The 20199-nt window shown below is 44.4% G+C and overlaps 1 protein-coding gene across 2 annotated transcripts in view; it reads left to right on the forward strand.

Moving 5' to 3' along the window:
* Positions 1-20199, forward strand: part of MYO5B (myosin VB) — a 414634-nt gene that overhangs the window by 264387 nt on the left and 130048 nt on the right. For both annotated transcript variants that reach the window (XM_040336856.1, XM_040336864.1), the window contains exons 15-16: positions 1592-1735; positions 6292-6389. In XM_040336856.1, coding sequence (XP_040192790.1) covers positions 1592-1735; positions 6292-6389 — 242 coding nt within the window. The remainder of the gene's footprint in view (positions 1-1591; positions 1736-6291; positions 6390-20199) is intronic.

Below are 20199 nucleotides of genomic sequence, written 5' to 3' on the forward strand. Positions count from 1 at the left end.
GTGCGCATGCTCCAAATTAACCCGCAAGAAGCCAATGCTTTCGACGTGAACGTAAATAACGCCCAGCCCTATTCGCGAACGACTTACGCAAACAACGTAAAATTTTCAAAATTCGACGCGGGAACGACATCCATACTTAACATTGGTACACCGCATCTACGCGTCATATAGCAGGGGTAACTTTATGCCGGGAAAAGCCTAACGTAAACGGCGTATCTGTACTTCGTCGGCCGGGGCGTACGTTCGGGAATTCGCGTATCTAGCTGATTTACATATTTCTAGGTGTAAAACAGCGTACACACCCCTAGCGGCCAGCGTAAATATGCAGTTAAGATACGACGGCATAAGAGACTTATGCCGGTCGGATCTAATACAAATCAATGCGTAACTGATTCTAAGAATCAGGCGCATAGATACGACCGGCCGGACGCAGAGATACGACGGCGTATCTGGAGATACGCCGGCGTAACTCGTACGAGAATCCGGGCCATAGCCTCCTGAAACACCTCCTCTCAGCACCTCTGTAGCTCAGAAGGCAGGCTCTGTGAAATGTGTGACACCGCAGTGCCTAGTGACTACATGTCACAGAATTTTCAGGAAGTAAATGTGTGGGGATCTTTACAAAGTAAGTTTACAAATGTCAAGATCATTCAGATTAATAGGAGTAGGCTAGACATAACTGAAAACAGTGGCCCGGATTCAGAGAGCAATTGCGCCTGCGTAACCATAGTTACGCAGCGCAATTGCTGACTTGCGCCGGCGTTACGAATGCTCCTGATTCAGGAACATCGTAATGCCGACTGCAGCCTAAAATCTGCGTGGCATAAGGCTCTTATCCTATTTTAGGCTGCATTCTTGCGATGGCCGCTAGGGGGCGCTCCCATTGTGCTCAGTGTATAGTATGCAAATTGCATACTAACACCGATTCACAACGTTGCGCGAGCCCTGCGTACGCAAGTTACGTCGTTTCCGTACGGCGTGTTTAGCGTAAGGCTGCCCCTTCTAATAGTAGGGGCAGCCAATGCTAAAGGATACCCGTCGTTCCCGCGTCGCGATATTTGAAATCTACGTCGTTTGCGTAAGTGATTCGTGAATGGCGCTGGACGCCATTCACGTTCACTTGGAAGCAAATTACGTCCTTGCGACGTCATTTGCCGCAATGCATGTCGGGAAAGTTTCCCGACGGAGCATGTGCTCGGCGCGGGAGCGCGCCTAATTTTAATGATTCCCGCCCCCTGCGGGATCATTCACATTAGGCGCCCTTACGCAGGGCACGTTTACACAGCGCCCCCGCAATTTACGGAGCTACTGCTCCGTGAATCGCGGGTAGCGCAGTAAATTTGCAGGGGCGCAGGGCAAAAACGCTGCCCTGTGCCTCCGTAAAAAAGGGGCAAATCTCTTTGAATCCGGGCCAGTGTGAGAATATATGTATTTAAATTGTGACTATAGTTGTACTTTAATTCACAAATGTGCAGACAGGATACCCTCTGACCATAAACTGTTCTCTCAGACAGAAGAGGGCAAAGTGAGAACAACTGTTCATTTGTTTTTTTGTCACTTATGTCATCTGATATTCCTTTTCCTCTTACAGTATCAGTTGGTCGCTGACCTTTTCCATGATGAAAAGGACGCTGTACCTCCAACACCAACTGGCAAATCAAAAATCAATGTTCGGCCCCTCAAACCTGCAATGAAAAATGCCAATAAAGAACACAAGAAAACCGTGGGACATCAGGTCAGTGTTTTGATATTTAACTTGTCAGAATTATTAATTGAGTTTAAAAATAATCGCGTCTGCATCGAATTTTATTTTGCACTCGAACTGAGTTGGTCAAATAGACCCTAATAAATACCCACACTGGTTAAACTTCCATACCAGGCACTTACGCACCTTCCCGCCCAAGCCAATTTTCAGCTTTCAGCGCTGTCGCACTTTGAATGGCAATTGCGCGGTAATGCTACACTGTACCCAAACAAAATTGGCGTCCTTTTTTCCCCACAAATAGAGCTTTCTTTTGGTGGTATTTGATCACCTCTGCGTTTTTATTTTTTGCGCAACAACTAAAAAAAGACAGAAAATTTTGAAAAAAATTACGTTTTTATTTTTTTCTGTTCATCTTTTTGTAAATAAGTAAGTTTTCTCTTTCAATTACGGGCACTGATATGGCGGCACTGATGGGCATGATGAGATGGCACTGATGGACATCGATGAGGTAGTACTGATGGGCACCGATGAGGTGGCACTGATGGGCACTGATTGGCGGCGCTGGTATGCGGCACTGATGGGCACTCATAGGCGGCACTGATGGGTGGCATTGATGGGCACTCATAGGCGGCACTGGGCACTCATAGGCGGCACAGATGGGCACTTATGGATGGCACTGATGGGTACTTATGTGTGGCACAGATGGTCACTGATAGGTGGGCACTGGGCATGGATGGGCACTGTGGGGTGGCACTTTTTTTTTACTACTAATGGCGGCGATGTTTACTGTGAAAATGACAATTGCAATTTGGGAGTTAACCAAACCATTATAGTATTGCAACTAGTCTGTTATGGCACAGTTGTCTTCTATGCATAAAACTATATCTACAGACGTTACACAATATAGCTTGGCTGTCACCTTGTCTCCCCTGGCGGAAGCTATGGATGGAAAACCCATGTCGGAGGCTTTTTTGAATTGCTAGGCCAGAGGGATATGTCTCAAGTGCGAATGTTGCAAATTAATTGGGCCCGCTTTCTACTAAAAAAAAAATTGGGATTTAGGTTTCTGTTTGTTTATGGTATTTGCATAGCGTGGCTGCCTGGCTGTACTGATTGTATTTTGGTTGAGTCACATTCTTTAATACTCAACTTTTAGTTCTACACCGGATATCCAGCGAGCTTCTACTTTTTCCCCGGTTACAATATATTACCACCTTGGTCAACCAAGTTATGATAAATACACAGATGATGCTCACGCCTAGCAGTATAGCCTCATGGGTTTATTGGAACATTTCTAAACCCTTCTGCTTTTTATATCCTGAAAAGTGGTAGTTACCAAATGTACAATCATGTATCAAACCATAAATTAATGAAAAAAACGGGTGTGTTAAAAAATACCCTAGACCAGGTGAACAACAATATTAAACCCAAACGAATAAACAATATATATGGATAATTGAAACATCAGAAAATATATATATATCAAAATCTTGACCAAAATCTTGACCACCAGATATTTCCAAGAAAAAAGTTCATTAATCGCTGCAGACTTTAACCCAACATCTTGAAGAAACTTGCATCCTTATATTCAGTTGAAGAAATAAAAATACTGACTCTTACCAAATCGTTGGACCCCGGTTTTAAGGAGGTCAGATGAACTTGTGCATCAGCCTGCCGGCCCCAGTGTACAATCACTTATCTTGGGGAGGGGTGCTTCTATTTTGCAAGAAGGAAGAGAAAAGACTTCAGCTGTCTTTCCAGGCCGTATGACACAGAGAGGAAGCAGTCAGAAATCTGACCTCTTTAAAACCGGGGTCCAACGATTTGGTAAGAGTCAGTATTTTTATTTCTTTAACTAAATATAAGGATGCAAGTTTCTTCAAGACGTTGGGTTAAAGTCTCCAGTGATTAATGAACTTTTTTCTTGGAAATATCTGGTGGTCAAGATTTTGATATATATATATATATATATATATATATATTTTTTTTTTTTTTCTGAGGACTTTGATGTTTCAATTGTCCATATATATTGTTTATTCGTTTGGGTTTAATATTTTTGTTCACCTGGTCTAGGGTATTTTTTAAGGCACCCGTTTTTTTCATTGATTTATAGTTTGATACATTGTTATTCACTCCGTTGTGATTGCACAATTTTTAAAGATTGGGGTTGCGCGCTTATTTCTTTTTGTATGTATGTCCCTGAAGTTTAAGTATTTGAGCTTTTAATAGGCAGCAGCATCCCCCTTTTTTATTTACCGTATTTATTGGTGTATAACACGCACCCTAACTTTAAGAGGGGAAGGTTCAGGAAAAAAACTTTCCACAGCCCCCTGCGTATAACACGCAGGCACAGTTTACACTCATTTATTTCTAGGGTAAAAAAGTGAGTGTTATACGCCAATAAATACAGTATATTCATTTTTTCACTCATTTTTTTACATCTTTTTCCTCTATTTTAGAGGTCATATATCAATAAAAAAAATTCACTTGTGAGTGGGTTTAGCGCAGAGTTTTTTTCTTCTTTTTTTATTACCAAATGTACAATGTAAAACGATAAACTGTGTTACGATATACATTTTGCACTCTGTAACATTCTATTGTCCTGATAAGGACTGAGACCCCTGACACAATTTCAGGGCAAATCCCATTCTTCCGTTTGACCCAAATCGTGAAAGTATGCAGAGAACTGAGAGAGAGCTCTGTTTCTTTCTGTGTCCAGCATCAGAGAGAAGGGGCTGGACTTTTTATTGGTCTTTTATAAACAACATGACATCACACACATAAGCATACTGATAGGTCAGTTCATATAGGTCAGTCCATATAAGGGTCTTTTCCTGTTACACGTTCTCTTTGCACGAGGCACAAAAGTTCCTTATGGAATGTCCAGAAACAGGGTCCCATCCTTAATCTTACAGGGTTTTCTTTTCAAAGCCATATAAGCTCATACGGAGAGAGAGAAAGAATGAGTAGAGGGGATGACATCTGTTTTTGATATTAATAGTCCTTCTCTGTTTCCATTTCAAGCTGAGAGGTACTTGTATCTCCAAGACATTATTATCTGTCATAACTTCATTTAAGGATAATAATACTTGTAGTATAATCTCACACATACATGTGTTTATCAAGAAATAAAAGCAAATAAAACAAAAAGAAGAATATAATGAAAGAAAGGCAACATTTGAGTAGCTCAGGAGGAAAGTAATCATAACACAAAAATATTCATTTTAGTAACTTCCATCACAGTCCCTGTACCTTTCTCCTATTTTCCTTCTTTTTTTTTCTTTACATTCCAAGGAAAGTGGTATATTTATGTTATGTTCTTTGGGGCAGATCCACAAAGATCTGCCCCGTCACACCGTATCTGAGATACGCTACACCGCCGTACCTTACTGCAGTTTGGTTCGAATCCATAAAGATTTTGCGCCGTAAGTTACGGTGGCGTAGTCTATCTCTCGCGGCGTAACGGCGCCTAATTCAAATCGGCGAGTAGGGGGGCGTGTTTCATTTAAATGAAGCGCGTCCCCGCGCCGAACGAACTGCGCATGCGCCGTCCCTAAATTTCCCGCCGTGCATTGCGCTAAATGACGTCGCAAGGACGTCATTGTTTTGACGTGGACGTAAATTACGTCCATCCCGATTCACGAATGACTATGCAAAAAAAAAAAAATCAAATTAAACGCGGGAACGACGGCCATACTTAACATAGCAGGTGTAACTATACGCCACAAAACAGCAGCTGTAACTATACGCCGAAAAAAGCCGACTAAAGACGACGTAAAAAAATGCGACGGCCACTCGTACGTTCGTGGATCGTCGGAAATAGCTAATTTGCATACTCGACGCGGAAAACAACGTGAACGCCACCCAGCGGACGCCGAAAAATTGCATCTTAGATCCGAAGGCGTACGAAGAGGTACGCCTGTCGGATCTAACCCAGATGCCGTCGTATCTTTGTTTTGAGGATTCAAAACAAAGATACGACGTGGGAAATTTGAAAGTACGCCGGCGTATCAGTAGATACGCCGGCGTACTCGCTTTGTGGATCTGCCCCTTTGTCTTTAAATAAATAAATAAATGATATCCAAATGCACAGCATTAGTTGTCTAAGTGAAGTCAGCCACCATGTGATGGAGGTTGTTGGGGACTTGAACAGGACAGCTGGATGACCCCCACTAGGATCCTAGGAGTACAGATTTACCCACACACAAGATTAGATCAAAATATACTCTTTTAATATGGGCGATTGCCCTTTGCTTTATACAATATAAGAGAAGGATGGTTTACAATGATGTTGGAAGATGTACTTCGGTGGGATTACAGCAGGGAAAGAGCTCATAGTTATGGCTGGCAGTATGGTTATGTTCACTAGTAGTAGTCCAGAGAGCAACTAAGCAGGGACATGTTCATATCCTTTATGAAGTATCTAGCTTCTATTTTATATTTTTTCATCTATGCTTTTGGTTGGAATTTGCCCTAGCCGAATTGATGAAAGGGGATTTATGAATGTAACGTGGACTGAAGAACATCATTGCATTTTATCATTTTACACAAGAGCCACTTCTCATGTTGATTTGTCATGTTTGCAGTTTCGGAACTCCCTCAAGCTGCTGATGGAAACCTTGAACGCCACCACGCCTCATTATGTCCGCTGCATTAAGCCCAACGATGAGAAACTGGCATTCAGGTGAGGCTGCTTTTCTTTTGATTTTGACTAGATGACTTCCACAAAACGTTGCATTTAAAAATGGAAGCTCATGAGAACATCAAAGTGATCAACTGCAAATCAGTTGTGTCTGTCAAAGTACAAACAGTGCAGCACAATAAATATATGCATGCTATATTTAAATGTCCCAATGAGTTATAACACTATTAATTAAAAGAAGTCCAGAGCCCAATGTTAGAATAGAAAAACCTCCATACAAAGACAGAAAGATCCGCGTGAGTATCATCAGATCTACTTGCACCTGGGGTGACTGTTTCCACCAGTGACAGGCAAAATGCTCGCTCACCTCTTGAGAATGACCCCCGAGCGAACAGAATGGTTACTATACACTTGTCCCACCTCAGGGAAAGACGCATCGGAAAGCGAGAGATCCAGATGCTCACATAGGGCCAGATTCACATAGAACTGCGGCGGCGTAACGTATCGTAGATACGTTACACCGCCGCAAGTTTTCATCGCAAGTGCCTGATTCACAAAGCACTTGCGATGAAAACTACGCCGGCGGCCTCCGGCGCAAGGCGGGCCAATTCAAATGGGCGTGTGCCATTTAAATTAGGCGCGCTCCCGCGCCGGACCTACTGCGCATGCTCCCTTTCCTAACTCCCGCCGTGCTTTGCGCGCCGTGACGTAATTTTTTCGAACGGCAACGCGCGTAGCGTAATTCTGTATTCCCGGACGTGTTACGCAAACGACATTAAATTTTAAATTTCGAGGCGGGAACGACGGCCATACTTTAGACAGCAATACGATTGCTGACTAAAGTTAGGGCAGGTCAAACGACGACTAACTTTGCGACGGGAAACTAGACTAGCAGCGACGTAGCGAACGCAAAAATCCGTCGGGGATCCGCCGTAACTGCTAATTTGCATACCCGACGCTGGTTTACGACGCAAACTCCACCCAGCGGCGGCCGCGGTATTGCATCCTAAGATCCGACAGTGTAAAACAATTACACCTGTCGGATCTTAGGGATATCTATGCGTAACTGATTCTATGAATCAGTCGCATAGATAGAAACAGAGATACGACGGCGTATCAGGAGAAACGCCGTCGTATCTCTTTGGTGAATCTGGCTCATAATTCCTAGTCACATGTAAATAAATTAAGAAATCAAAGTGCTCTCCGTTTAATCCAAAAACTTCAGACTTACAAGATACAGACTTACAAGCATGCGCCGTTCGTAAAAAGCGTAATTTACGCGGGGTCACAATAAATTAACATAAAACACGCCCACATGTTCCACATTTGAATTAGGCGGGCTTACGCCGGCCTATTTACGCTACGCCCGCCGCAACTTTGCTTTGTGAATACTGCACTTGCCTGTCAAAGTTGCGGAGGCGTAGCGTAAATAGGATACGTTACGCCCGCAAACAAATACGCGCTCCCTACCTGAATCTACCCCATTGTGTTTTTTTCAAAATTGTCGCTCTTTTTTTGGTTTATAGCGCAAAAAATAAAAACCGCAGAGGTGATCAAATACCACCAAAAGAAAGCTCTATTTGTGGGGAAAAAATGACATACATTTTTATTTGGGTACAATGTCGCACGACCCCGAAATTGTCAGTTACGCAGCGCCGTATCACCAAAAAATGGCCTAGTTATGAAAGGGGGGGGGGGTAAATCTCCTGGAGGTCAAATGGTTAAAGCACTGCAAGTACACACAAAGTCATTTTGATCTGCCAAGGTGCGTGAATTTTCCCATTAAAAATAAGATGGCATTAAGTTAAACCTGGCTGGACATGTTGGTATTTGGGAGTTGGTGAAGAAGGGTGAGTATAATGATATGCAGGGTAGGACAGACGGATCATTGTCTACGTCCGCAGCCATTGTCACCAGCAGAGTCAGGTGTCCGGGTTCTAGTGTCTGCGGAATGCAGCCCGGAATTTACATAGAGGGAACCTCTCTGGAAATGAAGGACCGGGCTCACCTCTCCGGTACGGTAACCATACCTTTCATTTCTCTTGTTTGTAACATGACATGGCTGCTTTTTCGAGAGTCGAGTATACGTTCTTTTTTGGACCGTTGCAGTAAATGCCGGTAATTGGAATTTACATAAATGGGGGGGGGGGGGAGTTATTGTTGTATTTTAATTATTGGGGCTTGCACAGAGCTGTAAAACATCTTCAGGTGGTCAGGAAGGATTATTAGCTATATAAAGTAGATTCAAACCCTGATTGGATGATATTTAAAGTGTTACTAAACCCACAACAGTAAAAATCAGTCTGTATATGCAGTAAAGCATGCTTGTTATACTCACTGTGGAACCTAAGGGGTTAATCCTCTGCATTGTGTAAAAAGGCTGTTTGATCCTGTCTTCTTTGATTTCCCCTTCTTCCACTGTCCCCAATCCATCTCCTGAAAGAACAGAGCCTTGGGGACACTCTGCACATGCTCAGTGTGATGTATATTGCTAGAGAGTGCATGTGATCAGTACAGGGCCAATCGGCACTGTCCAAACAAGAGGGTCAGGGGTCCTGCAGCCTCATGGGTCAGGGCAGAATGAAAACTCCTACAAGCTTTAACCAGACACTGGTAGAAGTCACAAGACTGCTATTTACTTCTTATGAGAAAAGGTATTTAGCAGTTTATATTTACTAAGATAATTGCATTTCCATGTTCTGTGTACTGGGGGAGACAAGATATAGGGCCAGATTCACAGCGGAGATACGACGGAGTATCTCAGATACGCCGTCGTATCCCTGTTTCTATCTATGCGGCTGATTCATAGAATCAGTTACGCATAGATATCCCTAAGATCCGACAGGTGTAATTGTTTTACACTGTCGGATCTTAGGATGCAATACCGCGGCCGCCGCTGGGGGGAGTTCGCGTCGTATTCCAGCGTCGGGTATGCAAATTAGCAGTTACGGCGATCCACGACGGATTTTCACGTTCGGCACGTCGTCGCTAGTCTAGTTTCCCGTCGCAATTTTAGGCGTAGTTTGACCTGCCCTAACTTTAGACAGCACACGTATGGGCTGTTTAAAGTATGGCCGTCATTCCCGCATCGAAATTTAAACTTTTTTTGTCTTGCGTAAAACGTCCGGGAATACGAAAGTACGCTACGCACGTCGTCGCCATTCGAAAAAATGACGTCACTTCGCGCAAAGCACGGCGGGAATTTCAAAACGGAGCATGCGCAGTAGGTCCGGCGCGGGAGCATGCCTAATTTAAATGGCACACACCCCTTTGAATTACGCGGGCTTACGCCGGAGGCTGCCAGCGTAAGTTTTCACGCAAGTGCTTGGTGAATCAGGCACTTGCGATGAAAACTTGCGGCGGTGTAACGTATCTACGATACGTTGCGCCGCTGCAATTCTACGTGAATCTGGCCCATAGTGACTGCGGGATCCTGAGTTTAGTAACACTTAAGATATCCATACACATAAAGATTTCTCTTGTTTATCCCCATGTGCTGAGCGAGAGAAATCAATGGATTCCCTTCATCCAGTGGGATCTCCACTACTGTCTAATTTATTCCAACAACCTCGGCTCCCGCAGCTGTCGGAATACCCAAACAGTGACTGCAGCCAATTAGATGGTTCAGGAGCTCCTCTGATTTTTAGGTTAAAGTCTGTCAAGCTCGTGGTGCCAACAGGGCCAATCTTTTCCAGGTGAATTAATTGGCCAGAAATTGAGCCTCAAATGGCCAGCATTAGTTTGTTAACCACTTAACACCCGGACCATATTGCTGGTCAAAGACCAGAGCACTTTTTGCGATTAGGCACTGCGTCGCTTTAACTGACAATTGCGCGGTCATGCGACGTTTCTCCCAAACAAAATTGGCGTCCTTTTTTTCCCCACAAATAGAGCTTTCTTTTGGTGGTATTTGATCACCTCTGCGGTTTTTAACTTTTGCGCTATAAACAAAAATAGAGCGACAATTTTGAAAAATAAGAATATTTTTTACTTTTTGCTATAATAAATATCCCCCAAAAATATATAAAAAAACTTTTTTTTTCCCTCAGTTTAGGCCGATACGTATTCTTCTACATATTTTTGGTAAAAAAAATCGCAATAAGCGTTTATTCATTCGTTTGCTATATAGTTATAGCGTTTACAAAATAGGGAGTATTTTTATGGCATTTTTATATATTTTTACTAGTAATGGCGGCGATCAGCGATTTTTTTCGGTACTGCGACATTATGGCGGACACTTCGGACACTTTTGACACACTTTTGGGACCATTGGCATTTTTATAGCGATCGTGCTATAAAAATGCATTGGATTACTATAAAAATGCCACTGGCAGTGAAGGGGTTAACACTAGGGGGCGGGGAAGGGGTTAAGTATGTCCCCTGGGTGTGTTCTAACTGTAGGGGGGGTGGCCTCACTAGGGGAAATCACTGATTGCTGTTCATACATTGTATGAACAGACGGTCAGGCATTTCTCCCCTGACAGGACCGGGAGCTGTGTGTTTACATACAGCTCCCGGTCCCCGCTCTGTAACGAGCGATCGCGGGTGCCCCTATTGGCTGCTGGGCGAGGTGACGTTATACTACGTGCTCTCGCCCAGCAGAGCCAACCTGCCGCCGTATAACTGGGCATTTAGTATCTTAACCACTTGCACTTTTTTTCACACAAATAGAGCTTTCTTTTGATGGTATTTAATCACTGCTGTTTTTTTTTTATTTTTTGCAAAAAAAATACTGAAAATATAGAAAAAGAAATAAGCAAAACAGTTTTCATAGTTTGTTATACAATTTTCAAACAGGTCATTTTTCTCCTTGATTGATATGTGCTGATGAGGCTGCACTGATAGGCACAGATAAGACAGCACTGATGGGCCCTGATGGGTGGCACTGATAGGTGTCACTAAAAAGGTAGCAATGATCGATGGTACTGATAGGTGGCACTGATGGGCACTGGTAGGTAACACTGATAGGCAGCACAGGTGATGAGGCACTGATTGGCACCTAGAGGGGGCATTGATAGGTGGCACTGTGGGCACTGATAGCTGGTGCTGGTGGGCAAAGATCAAAATTCTTCACCATGGCCGGTTGTAGGGTTACAATACTGCTCCTTACCATGTGATCAGCTGTCAGCCAATGATAGCTGATCACGTGATGAAAAAAGAAGATCCATAATATTTTATTTATTTTTGCTCCTTACGCTTACAGCGTTAGGGGAGAAAAAGCCAATCGCCAGCTTCTGTGAAACATCGGTCCCGAAGAGGAAGAGGCACAGCCATCTCATCTGTGCCCACCAGTGCCACCTGCCAGTGCCCACCAGTGCATATCAGTGCCACCTATCAATGCCCACCATTGATGCCAATCAGTGCCCATCAGTGCAAATCAATGCCACCTATCAATTCCCACCAGTGGTGCCAATCATTGCCCATCAGTGCCACCTAGCAGTTCTGTCTATCAGTGCCACCTACCAGTTCCCATTGCTGCCATCATCAGTGCCACCTATGAGTGCCCACCAGTGCCGCTGCCTCAGTGCCCACCAATGCCACTTCAGTGCCACCTATTAGTACCCATCAGTATAACCTCATCAGCGCACATCAATGAAGGAGAAAAATGACCTGTTTGCAATATTTTATAACAAAATATAAAACTGTTTTGTTTTTACCAAACTTTTGGTCTTTTTTCGTTTTAAAAAATAAATAAAAAAAACAGCAGTGATTAAATACAAGCAAAAGAAAGCTCTATTTGTAGGAATAAATGATAAAAAAAATATTTGGGTGCAGTGTTGCATGACCACGCAATTCTGATTCAAAGAGGTGAGAGTGCTGAAAGCTAAAAATTGGTCTGGGCAGGAAGGGGGTTTAAGTGCCCGGTAAACAAGTGGTTAAGCTTTGACGAAAAAACAACAATTTGGAAGATTTGGAATTTGGTTTCTATGGAGAGCTGCAAAAGATTTTACACACTCCAGGTTTAGTAAATCAACTTGAGTGTGTAAATATGGATTTAAACACCTGCATGTGCATGGGCACATTAGTTAACACCCCCTGAAAGCGGCGTTTCTCAGGTCCGTGTGCATGAGAACAGGTAAGCTGTAATATACCGTATCACTTTTTTTTTCTTGAGTTACTTTGAATGCACTTTTAAGCCCTGTACACACGATCGGATATCTGATGGAATCAGTGGCGGCTGGTGAAGTTTTAGGATGGGGGGGGCTGCGCACATACTGCACAAGATTACCAGAGACTGCGGACATACTGCACAAGATTACCAGAGACTGCGGACATACTGAACGAAATTACCAGAGACTGCGGACATATTGCACAAGATTACCAGAGACTGCGGACATACTGCACAAGATTACCAGAGACTGCGGACATACTGCACAAGATTATCAGAGACTGCGGACATACTGCAGGAGATTATCAGAGACTGCGGACATACTGCACGAGATTACCAGATACTGCGGACATACTGCACAAGATTACCAGAGACTGCAGACATACTGCACAAGATTACCAGAGACTGTGGACATACTGCACAAGATTATCAGAGACTGCGGACATACTGCACAAGATTATCAGAGACTGCGGACATACTGCACAAGATTACCAGAGACTGCGGACATACTGCACAAGATTATCAGAGACTGCGGACATACTGCACGAGATTACCAGATACTGCGGACATACTGCACAAGATTACCAGAGACTGCAGACATACTGCATTACTTGTCCTGCGACTTGGGACTTCAACGTTGCATGACAAGTCGTACCCCATGATTTCCAATAAGAACCGTTCATATATGTGCGACTTCAAGTCACAGCGACTTCAAAGTAGTCCCTGCATTACTTTGGTCCCGCTTTGATGCAACTTGAGGTCCATAGACCTCCAGAATACACAAGCATTGCTTTAAGTCGCATCAAACTTTCAGACTGTGTTAGCCTGAAAGTCACAAGATTCTGCCACAATTTTTTGCTGCGATTTTGCAGCGACTTGAAGCAATGCCTGTGTATTCTGGAGGTCTATGGACCTCAAGTCACATCAAAGTGGGACAAAAGTAATGCAGGGACTACTTCGAAGTCGCTGTGACTTGAAGTTGCACATATATGAACGGTTCTCATCGGGTTCGACTTATCCTGCAACTTTCCAGTCCCAAGTCGCAGGACAATTTGCAATTTTTTTTAAGCGGGGGGGGGCTTGTGTTCTCCGCTATTTCCGCCGAACATTAAATATAAAAAAAAAATTGGAATATGCGAGGGGCGGTCAACGGCTGCTATTTTTGGCGAATATTAAATATAAAAAGAAACGCTAAAACTTTGAATAGTTATCTGTGGATATAGTAGAATAGTGGATTAGAGTCCGGCCGCATTTTACGCCAAAAGTTAATTATAAAAAGATATAAAAAAACGTTGAATGAGCCACTATTTTAGCCCATTGTTAAATCTAAAAAGGCCAATGTAGTGCCTCGTCTGCAATCCCGTGATTGCACAGACGTGGTGCTACCCATACAGCACTGTGCCCGGCGCTCGGACACAGTGCACCTAAGGACCTTTTTTGGAATTTTTTTTTCCTTAAAGGGACATGTTTAAATAAAACATTTTTTTTTTTTTTTTACTGACTGGGGGAGGGGGGGGGGGGGGCCCCCCGGCGCCCCCTATGGACGGGCCGCCACTGGATGGAATCTAATTCAATGGATTTTTTCATCGGATATCCAATGAAGCTGACTTTCATCAGTCTTGCCTACACACCATCGGTCAAAAATCCGACCGTGTCCAACGCTACGACGTGCTGAGAAATATGACGTTCAATGCTTCTGAGCATGCGTCGACTTGATTCTGAGCATGCATGGATTTTTGACCGATGGACTTCCACACAGAGGATCGATTTTTTCTATTGTTTTTTTATCCATGGGAAAATTTAAATACGTGTTCTATTTTTTTTCACCGATGGAAAATAAACCGATGGGGCCCACACACGGTCGGTTTGTCCGATGAAAACTGTCCATCGGTCCGTTTTCATCAGACAAACCGATCGTGTGTACAGGGCTTAAGGGCTCTTTTCACATGGACGATCCGCCAGATGGACTCCGCTTTGCTCAGCGGGGGGGGGGGGGTGTTGAGTGACAGGTCCGTCTCCGTTCACTGTGCAGAGACGGACCTGTCAAGAGTCCTGCTCTCCTCTATGGGGAGATCGGAGGAAAATGGACCGCCTATCCGTTTTCATCCAATCCACCTGACGGGGGGGAAATGATTTAAATAAGAACCTATTAGTATAAACAATAAGGAAATAGTAGTACCATCATCCTAAACATCAGTTAGAATAGAGTTAGGACTTGAGGGGCCCCAAAGACCCAAAAGACCAAGGAGGGAGGGGGGCAAGAGGACTATATCGGTACTGTATAGAAGGATAAACTCGAAAAGTAGTGGGGATAAAAGATATATATATCAATTTATTAACATGGTATCAAAAAACAAGCATAGTCATTAAAACATCAAAATAATAATACAGAACAATGGACATATTGCGAGACCAACCATACAGGTCACCGGGCTAAAGTAGTCCCCGGAGGGAGGATCACGGTGAGCGGGGAGGTCACGCAAAACAGGATCTCAACTAGTTTCGCGACTGGGTCGCTTCGTCAGGAGAATTCTAAAAATGATACATAGTTGTTAGCACAAAGGGCTATAAATACATAGGGCCAGATCCACAGAAGAATTACGCCGGCGTATCTATTGATACGCCGCGTAATTTCAAAGTTCCCGCGTCGTATCTTTGTTTTGTATCTTGTTTTGAGCTCGATCCGACTGGCATTCGTCTTAGTACGCCGTCGGATCGTAGGTGCATTTTTCCGCCGGCCGCTAGGTGGCGTTTCCGTCGAATTCCGCGTTGAGTATGTAAATTAGCTAGATACGGCGATCCACGAACGTACGTCCGGCCAGCGCATTTTTTTACGTTGTTTCCGTAAGGCTTTTTTCGGCATATAGTTACCCCTGCTATATGAGGCGTATCCTATGTTAAGTATGCCGCGTCGAATTTTGAATTTTTTACGTCGTTTGCGTAAGTTTTTCGCGAATAGGGATTTGCGTAGAATGACGTCATCGTCGTAAACATTGGCTTGTTCCGGTTTATTTTCGAGCATGCGCACTGGGATACCCCCACGGACGGCGCATGCGCCGTTCAAAAAAAACGTCATTTACGTTGGGTCACGACGTATTAACATAAAACACGCCCCCATCACATACATTTGAATTGCGCGCCCTTACGCCGCCAAAGTTACACTACGCCGCCGTAACTTACGGCGCAAATTCTTTGAGGATAAGGAAAATGCGCTGTAAGTTACGGCGGCTTAGTGTCTCAGAGATACGCTACGCCGGACGTAGGAATGCGCTGCGCTACGAGGATCTGGCCCATAGTAATAAACATGCATAGGCCAATCAAGTGTTGATAAACAAGTGTTGGTGTATCTGAAATATGTAAAGAAACACATTACTTAGGGGACGGTGGGAAAATAGGGTCTCCATCCCTCTGGATTTCATGGACAGGATCGGATAGCAGCGGGGGTCAGCGGACATGTCACCTCTGACATCCGCTGCTCCATAGGGGGAGACTGGAGGGTCCGATCAGGTGCGCCTGAAAAACTGACAATTGGACGTGATTGGATAGCCAGCATGAAAGGGGATTAAATATAATGCGAATAAAAATCTTCGTCATTGGTAAAAAGAAGTTCTAATATCACTTTGGTTGCAGCTCACGCAGTGAAATATAAAGTAAAATAAAGCCGGGGTTTTCTTTCCGCTATGGGACTCGGTGAAAGGCGGGGAGCAGCTGGTACTAACAGAACACATGGCATCTCTCAGCCATAAACATTCTCTATACACAGATGGGGGCCGTCCGGCTCATTGTCATGAAACTCACGTGTTCTTATAAAGTGGCATAAGGACGCCACAATTTGGAAAAAATAAAAGTAATAGAGCAGCAGAATGTGGAGTTTTATCTACTAATTCCGTCACACACATTGGTTTATGAATTGTTGTGTAGTAAGGATGGAACGTTAAAATGTGTCTAAAGACCAAACTGTTTGGATTGTGTTTTGAATAGAAATAGAATAAGGGCTAAGGGGACCCCAAAAGACCAAAACAGTAGGGGCAAAGGGACTATACCGGTACTAGATAAGAAAAAAGTAGAATAGAAAAGTAATGAGGATAAAAGATATATATCAGTTTATTTAACATAGTATCAAAAAACAAAGGACACACATAGTTATAAAATACATCAAAAACAGCATTGTAATACGATGGACATATTGTACGACCAACCGTTCTGGTCACCGAGATGGACTAGACCCTAAACGAAGGGTGGCGGTGAAAAGAAGGGGGTCATACAAGTCAGGATCTCAACTAGTTTCGCAACACAGTTGCTTCGTCAGGAGAATTTCTGTACAGAGAACAACCACTCGCTAAGAAGACGAAAGCCAACCGCGGAGAACACTCTCACACGGTGACCAGGGGGGGAGGGCAACTGCGGAGGTAGACCTGTCATGGCTGTGTATAAAATATTAGGATAGGAGGGACGAACGGCAGGTACCGTATTTATCGGCGTATACTGCTCACTTTTTTGCCCTGAAAATCAGGGCAAAATCGTGGGTGCGCGATATACGCCGATATCCGCTTTCCCGCACCGAGTTTGAATATTGCGCCGGCATATACCGAGCGCAGTACACTCGTGTATAGTCGGGCAGGCTCGGCTCCTCTCGCGCTCACGTCCTGGACGTACAGGACGTGAGCGCGAGAGTAGCCGAGCCTGCCTGACTATACACGAGTGTACTGCGCTCGGTATATGCCGGCGCAGTATTCAAACTCGGAGCGGGGAGGACACCGCAGAAGGACGCCGGACCCGACGAAGAGGACACCCGAAGCCACAGACGGACGCCGGACCCGACGAGGCCGCCGATGGATGCCGCGCAAGACACCAAAACTGTAAGTACTAAAATCTTTTTTTACAGGAATGTCGGGTCCACTTTAGGGGTGCGCGCTATACGCCGAAGCGCGCAATGCCCCGATAAATATGGTAGTTATCAAGAGCCGCACAGTAAACTGTGTATTAAGGGTTCAGATATGCCATCGACAAAAAGTTAATTTGTAGATGTACAGCTTTATGTTGGGTGAAACAGAAAGCGCGTCCCAGGGCCAGGTGTATGTCTTTTATTATCTACACTAAGGCCTCGTACACACGACACGAGTTTCTCTGCAAAAACCAGCAAGGAACTTGCTGGGAGAATTTTTTTTGCCGAGGAAACTGGTCGTGTGTACATTTTCGTCGAGGAAACTGTCGAGAAACTCGACAAGCCAAAAAGAGAGCAAGTTCTCTATTTCCTTGACGGGAATGGAGAAAATTGGCTTGTCGAGTTCAACAGCCTAACAAGGAACTCGACAAGGAAAACGATGTGGAAAATAGTGCTAGGTCTTATTTTCAGGGTAGTTTCTAATTATCTCCTGTTGCATATCTCCAATCTCTGACCATCTCTTGTAGCATGTCCATAGTTTCTAATCATCTCCTGTTGCATATCTCCAATCTCTGACCATCTCTCTTGTAGCATGTCCATAGTTTCTGATCATATCCTGTAGCATGTCTACAGTCATTGACAGCTTTCTGTAGCATTACATTCACTGAATAATAAGTATAGGGTTTGACAGCATTTGTAAAAAAATCACGAAATTTACACATAGAGAAGTGTCTATTGACTTTCTGGGGCTAGGCATGTAAAATATGCATTCTGATACCCTCTAGTGTTTTAGTGTCATTTGAGGGGCAATATTCCTCCCACTGATACCAATGATGGGGCACTATGCCTCCCACTGATACCAATGACGAGGCAATATTCCTCCCACTGATACCAATGATGGGACACTATTCCTTCCACTAATACCAATGATGGGGCACTATTCACTGACTGTAGGCACTATATGATTTTGTTTTACTCCCATTGATGCAGGGGCATTTTGTACTCCCACTGGCCACTCTGGCCCCCCTAAAGTCCGATGGACAGTAAACTGGCCCTTTGTTTAACGGCTTCCCGACCAGTCCAGGTCATTCTACTGCGGCAGGTTGGCTCGTCCCCACGGACCATCGTATCTGTACGTTGGTCCCTTTAAGCGGGATAGCGGGTGATGACTGCCGGCCACGAGCGATCGCGGGCACGAGAGGAAGAACAGGAACGTGTGTGTGTAAACACATGCATCCCTGTTCTGAGAGGAGATGACAGGTCGTGAGTTCCTACAACCTGGGAACCACGATCTGTCATCTCCTATAGAGAGTCCCATCTCCCTACAGTTAGAACACACTATAGGAAACACCGTTAACCCCTTGATCGCCCCATAGTGTTAACCCCTTCCCTGCCAGTGACATTTTTACAGTAATCAGTGCATTTTTATAGCACTGATTGCTGTATAAATGCCAATGGTCCCAAAAATGGGTCAAAAGTGTCCGATATGACTGCCGCAATGTCACAGTCGCAATAAAAATCGCAGATCGCCGACATTACTAGTAAAAAAAAAAAATGCCATAAATCTATCCCCTATTTTGTGTATGCTATAACTTTTGCGAAAACCAATCAATATATGCTTTTTGTGATTTTTATTACCAAAAATATGTAGAAGGATATATATCGGCCTAAACTGAGGAAAATGTGTTTTGTTTTTTAAAAATTGGGGCTATTTATTACAGCAAAATGTACAAAATATTGTTTTTTTCTTTTAAAAATTTACGCTTTTTATTTGTTTATAGCACAAAAAATAAAAACCGCAGAGGTGATCAAATACCACCAAAGGAAAGCTCTATTTGTGGAAAAAAAAGGATGTTTTTGTTTGGGTACAGCATCGCACAACCGCGCAATTGTCAGTTAAATCGATACAGTGCCAAATTGCAAAACATGCTCTGGTCATTGAGCAGCCAAATCTTCCGGGCTGAAGTGGTTAAACAACTTAAAGGCCCCTGGTCTAAGAGGACATTTTCACTCCCTTCCCTTATTCCTTAACCACTTGCCGCCCGCCAATGACAGATTGACGTCGGCAAAGTGGTTTCAATATCCTGAGTGGACATCATATGACGTCCTCAGGATATTGAGCCGCTGCACGCCCCCCGGCGCTAGGTAAAGAGTCTCTCACGGAGACTCTTTACCACGTGATCAGCCATGTCCAATCACAGCTGATCATGATGTAAACAGGAAAAGCCGAGTAGAGGAGAGCCGATCGGCTGCTCCTCTGACAGGGGGGGTTTGTGCTGATCGATTATCAGCACAGCCCCCCCCCCCCCAGGATGCCCACTGGACCACCAGGGATGCCCACTGGACCACCAGGGATGCCACTAGACCACCAGGGATGCATAACGAAAACACATGTATGCCACCCTAGACCACCAGGGATGACAATGACACAAATAATGGATGCCAATCAGTGCCTACAATGGATGCCAATCAGTGCCCACATGGTCATCACTGATTGGCAGGCATTGTTTGGCACTGATTGGCATCCATTAGTACAACACATACGATAGTGCCACCTTAGTACAACGCATACGATAGTGCCACCTATCAGTGCCCATCTATGCCCTTCCGTGCCACCTATCAGTGCCCATCCATGCCGCCTATCAGTGCCCATCCATGCCGCCTATACGTGCTTATCCGTGCCGCCTATCCGTGCCCATCCGTGCCGCCTATCTGTGCCGACTATCTGTGCCCATCCATGCCGCCTATCCGTGCCGCCTATCAGTGCCCATTCGTGCCGCATATTAGTGCCCATTATCAGTGCCCATCGATGCCACCACATCAGTGCCCGTCCGTGCAGTACCATCAGTGCCTATCAG

Source organism: Rana temporaria, chromosome 1 (genome assembly GCF_905171775.1).
Source record: "Rana temporaria chromosome 1, aRanTem1.1, whole genome shotgun sequence".
Classification (NCBI taxonomy): Eukaryota; Metazoa; Chordata; class Amphibia; order Anura; family Ranidae; genus Rana; species Rana temporaria.